We start from the raw sequence: 5,002 nt of genomic DNA, 5'->3' as shown, positions 1-5,002 counted from the left end.
GGGATCGGTCGACTATATCCTATAGCTGCCATATAACTGATTGATCGGAAATGTCATAACTTTGGTGTTTTTTAAGTTAGAAGTTTGGGACTTTCCACACATGTTATATTTTGCCAAAGTATCTTATCTAAAATTTCATAAGGATCGGCGGACTATATCCTATAGCCGTCATATAACTGAACGATCGCAAATGGCACAACCTTAACTGCAAGAGATCCACTTCGGCTCCGCCCGAAGTGAGCTTTCCTTTCTTGTTTTTCATTCTTTTCGCACAACTTTGTTCAATGGATGAGAATGTTCCCAATGGAAGGAGCTAGGAGCTGATCGCTTATCAGCCTCTTCTGTTTGCGGCTCTTTTGGCAAGTCTACACTGAGAGACACTAGGTTATGGTTTAAGTTTAAGTTTTAAAAATTTGTTTAATTATCTTGCTTGAAATTTCGGAGCAGTGCTTGTCTTGTTTATAAATACTTTCTTTTTATTGCTATGTATACAATATGTTTATGGTTCGATTCCCCGCTTATCACTAAGAGATTATATTAGTTTTCCACTAATTAAGACTAATTCAACTTGATTATCCTTTGAGGTATAAACGACCGAACCAATCGGATCGCCGCGGCGTCTAATTGGAGAATTTCAGTGGCTCGTAGTAGCCGCCACCGCCGCCATTGAGAGCCACCACTGTGGAGGGAGGTGGCGGGGTGATGGGCGGCAGGTAAACCGGTTTCCGGTCAATGGGCGAATGGTCGATCACATGGTTTCCGCCCGACTGCGATGGCGGTGGTGTCATGGAGGTGTGGTTTTGATGGTGGTGCTGGTGCTGGTGCTGCTGCTGGTGGTGCTGATGATGGAGGTGGTGGTGCTGCTGAATGGTGGACAGCCCGGGCAGTTGCTGCAGCGAGATCGAGCGAAGACCTGCGAGATGAAAAACCGATTAAAGTTGCAGTTCTCGTTTTATGGCCAAAGCGTTAAAAGTCACACTGCGCGCCGCCTTTGTGGCGGCAACTATAAAAAAGGGAGTCGAGTCGAGTCGATCGAGTGCGGCATAGATTACCATATGTTCTCCTACCCCCAACCCCCATCACTGCTCTCGGTAATCCGAGCTGTGAGCCGTCAGCAATTAAATTACCCTGATTGACGCGAACACCCAAGAACATTCCGATCCCCCTTCAAAGATCTGCCTGCACCCTTCAAGTGGTGTTGTAGACTGCACAAAAAAATTACTTTTTCTACATTAAAAAAGATTTTTTTAAGATATGCCAGTGTTCTGAAACTACGTATTTTTAATTAAATTTGATTAAAAATATTTAATTAAAAATTATCCCTAAACTATCCCTAATCTCTAAATTCGCTGTTCCTAATTCTCTTATTTGTTAAAATCTAATTTGTAATTAATAAATTATTTAAGATTATATATTTAAAAATCTCCAATAATAATATAACTCATAACTTTTTGTTTTTAAAAACCATTCTTCTGAATAAATAATGTGAACATTTCCCAATTTTCAGTGCCAGTTGCCAATTATCTTTTTTCTCTGTGCAGCAGTATGCCTCATCCCTTTCCCAGAGCCGCTCACTTACCGTTGTCCAGACTGCCGCCACTTGTTGCATAGGAGTAGCCCGCGGCCACGAGGCTGGCGGTTGGCGCATAATCGCTTTGAAGCGCCGCCGCGGAGCCGAGCGGAGAACCCGAGGAGCCCACTCCACTGGGGGCCATTCCCAGGGTGGCGTGGGCCAGAGGGGGTGTGGATGCGGTGCCGTTGAGGCTGCCACCGCCTGCTGTCAGGCAGGATATATTCGAGTACTGGGGCAGGGACGCAACACCCACGCCCACTCCTACACCACCCGAGGGGGCGCCACTGTGGGCGGCATGGACATTCCAAGCATCTCCGAATCCCTGTGGTCCAGCCGTGCTGACCCCGCTTGGTCCGGATCCAGCATAATCGTAACTGGCATAAGCAGGCGAGGCATAGAAGTTGGCATTGTCCTGATAAAGATAATACTATTATTAATAAGTTTTTTTTGGAGAAAACTCGTAACTCACCATTCCCGCATCGCCGTAACTACCCGTGTAGAACCCTGTGCTATGACCTCCGTATGTCTTCCCCTTGATCTTGGATCGATATCCTCTGGGTCGACGCCTCAGGCTGCCCTCGTCCTCGAAGAGATGCGCCGAGTTCTCGTCGATGGTCCAGTAGTTACCCTTTCCCGGCTTGCCCACGCCCATTCCCTTGGGCAGCTTCTTGAAGCACTCGTTCAGACTGAGATTATGCCGAACCGAGTTTTTCCAGCCCACATAGGGTCCTCGAAAGAATTCATAGCTGTTTAAAAACAAATCAATTATTATTAAGTTTTATTAGGTATAGGATCTCTAAAATACAAGGTTGATCTATAACTTATTTAAATTAATAAAATTAAATTTATTCATTTTAGTTCCCTAATTTCATTAATCGAAAGCAGAAAACTGGCAGTCCATCTTTTATTTTTTTTGGCTGCGCTTGCGAAATGAAATTAAATTTGGTATTTTTCGGGGGATCTAAGTGCCCGGCGACAAATAACAAACCATGTCAGCTTAAAAGCCTCTCACGCATCCCCGGACCCTGGTGCGCCCCTAGAGCCTTCTTCCAAAGCTCAAGTGGATTTCCGTCTCGTCGCCGAAATCGAAATCCAAACAAACGTCGCGAAATATGAGCTATCTGAAGGATGCGCCTGCCCTTTCGAAAGGGGTAGGGGTTGTGGGAGTCGAGTTGGCTAAATAAAATCGGATGCAAGTAAATAAACCCCTTGGACCTCAAGTCGTGTCCGGGTGTCGATATCGCCAATTGGCTCCGTCTGTCCCGTTCCACGCCAAGATGCCTCCGAAACTTTTAAGATCGGATTCGAGGGGGGAGTGGAGTTGAAGGAAATGGTTGGTCTTGTGTAAGCGATCTTATTAAATATATATATTAAATCAGATTACAAAAGTTTAACTTTAGCAAAAAAATTAATAAAGAAAAAGGTTTTATAAATAAGGCTAAATAAACAATGTCAGACCTTTCTAAAAACTTTTCATCTAAATAATAAAAATAACTAATCCTCCGTATTGGGTTTTGGGCGAAAGTGGACTTTAAAAAAGTCCAGAAGGAAACAAAGTGGCAATATTTTAAAAAATAAGAGCCATAACAGAACTGTTTCTATGATGATATTTAATTTAATGGAACTATAGACATATTAAGGGGCTCTTAAGAGGTCTCCAGTTTGAGCTATTTATTTTTTTGAAAGACACTTACCTCTTTTGCAGATGTGCGTAGATCTCGGAGAGAGTAAGTTTTCCGGAAGGTGACTCCTTGATCGCATGCCCGATCATATTGATGTAGCTGAGAGCGGGTTTTTCAGGACGCCGAGTACCCGACTTCTTGGTGGTGTCCGGAGTACTGACAGCGTCCTGGTTGCCAGATCCCCCGCCACTTGGGGTCTTGGGCGTCTGGGCGCTCTGGCTGGGAGGGGAACAGTCGGATCCGTTGAGTGATTTGGCGGGCGAGGAGTTGGAGCTGGAGTAGTTGAGCACCGAGGACATCCCGTGGGCATTGCTGATCACCTGGGTGGGGGACTCGGATATCCGCGGCAGGTAGGCGCCCCCCGGGGAGTGTTGCAGCTGCTGCGTATGCTGCTGTGCCTGTTGCTGCGTGTGCTGCTGCTGCTGCTGCGGCGACTGCTGCTCCACTTCGTGGCTGGTCAGCAACTGATAGTCATTGGCCTTGAGGATGGTGTTATTGGAGCAGTACATGATGGTCGAGGCGTACTGGTGATTCATGGGCTGAAGCTGCACTTGAAGTGGCTTGGAGGTGGAGGTCACGTACTGCATGTCCTGGGGCAGATCCGTCGGGGTCTTCGAGTTGGACTGCGGCGAGGCGGACCCCGCCGAGTGGGCGTGTGTCATGAGGGAACCGTAGGCCGGAATCGGACTCGAAGACGCCGGCGGAGTGCCCATGCTGTGCAGCGCACTCAGGCTATAGTGCTGAGCGGCGGAAACGGGCGTGGCGGAGGGTGGACCTTCCATGTAGTGCTTCAGGTCCATGTAGCCGATGTTCGGCTTCTCGTCCACCATCTCCGTGGGCGATTCTCCGCCACCCATGGTCTGGTAATTGCCACCGGATAACAAATTCCCCGATCGGTACAAGTGACCAGTGTGCGGGTGGGTGTGTGTGTGCGAGGGATGTGAAATGGGGTGGCTGAAAGGCGGGTGGGCGTGGTGATAGTAGCTACCACCACCCCCCAGGTGATCCACAGACATGGCCGACCGATCCGATACCTCTTCACTCTTGATCATCTTCACTTGAGTTATTTTTTAAAGCACAGTTTTCCCCCAAAAGTTTCAATTTATTTTCTAAAGATTTTATTTCCTTGGCACGCGCGTTTTATCCGGCGGAAAATAATATTTTTTCTATCCGTTGGATGACCGCACCGCTTGGTTATTCTCGCTCAACTGATCGCAGATCATTTCTGGAGCAAGCCACGATCCCAACCGATGCCACCACGATCCACTTGAGTTGCCATCGGCCGAGAATTCTTTTTTTAGTACGCCCACGCCTTACGCAAATCTCTCTCTTTCTCTCGGGTCTTCTCCGGGTTTTCTCCCCTCCAATTGGCTCCTCACTGAGTTTTCCTTTCCTCTCCACTCCCAGGGAATGCAAATGAAATAGAATTCCCGATGCCTTCGGCCTGCGACTTGGACTTTGGCAATTGGAGTGTGTCTAGGTTGAGGAACGGATCTGAGGTATGCAAGGTATCTGGAGAACGGCGGAAAATTGAGCCTGGTTTCAATTGATATTAGTTAAGGGAAAGCCCAGGGGATAAGGCGACAAGATAACCAAGTTGGGAATATAATTCTTTTATTAAAGATATTCTTTATGGAGCTTTTAGAAGTCGGGCAACAATATGAATCCATCTAATTTGTTGGATAATTTATTAAACATTGAATAAGATTCACATTTTTTCTAGTCTGATCTGGGAAATTATTTATTT

General features: G+C 46.7%; 1 protein-coding gene across 1 annotated transcript; it reads right to left on the bottom strand.

Annotated features, from left to right (window-relative positions):
- Positions 1 to 396: 396 nt before the first annotated feature.
- On the bottom strand, positions 397 to 4,502 carry LOC6506198 (forkhead box protein biniou). Its single transcript, XM_001958320.4, has 4 exons — positions 3,268 to 4,502; positions 2,043 to 2,319; positions 1,580 to 1,985; positions 397 to 913 (listed from the first exon to the last, which is right to left on the bottom strand). Exons 1-4 carry the CDS (start codon positions 4,305 to 4,307, stop codon positions 621 to 623), a joined length of 2,016 nt encoding a protein of 671 aa, XP_001958356.2. The 5' UTR covers positions 4,308 to 4,502; the 3' UTR covers positions 397 to 620.
- Positions 4,503 to 5,002: the final 500 nt, after the last annotated feature.

This window comes from Drosophila ananassae, chromosome 2R (genome assembly GCF_017639315.1).
Source record: "Drosophila ananassae strain 14024-0371.13 chromosome 2R, ASM1763931v2, whole genome shotgun sequence".
NCBI classification, from domain to species: Eukaryota; Metazoa; Arthropoda; class Insecta; order Diptera; family Drosophilidae; genus Drosophila; species Drosophila ananassae.
This window is presented reverse-complemented; position numbering and strand designations above follow the sequence as displayed.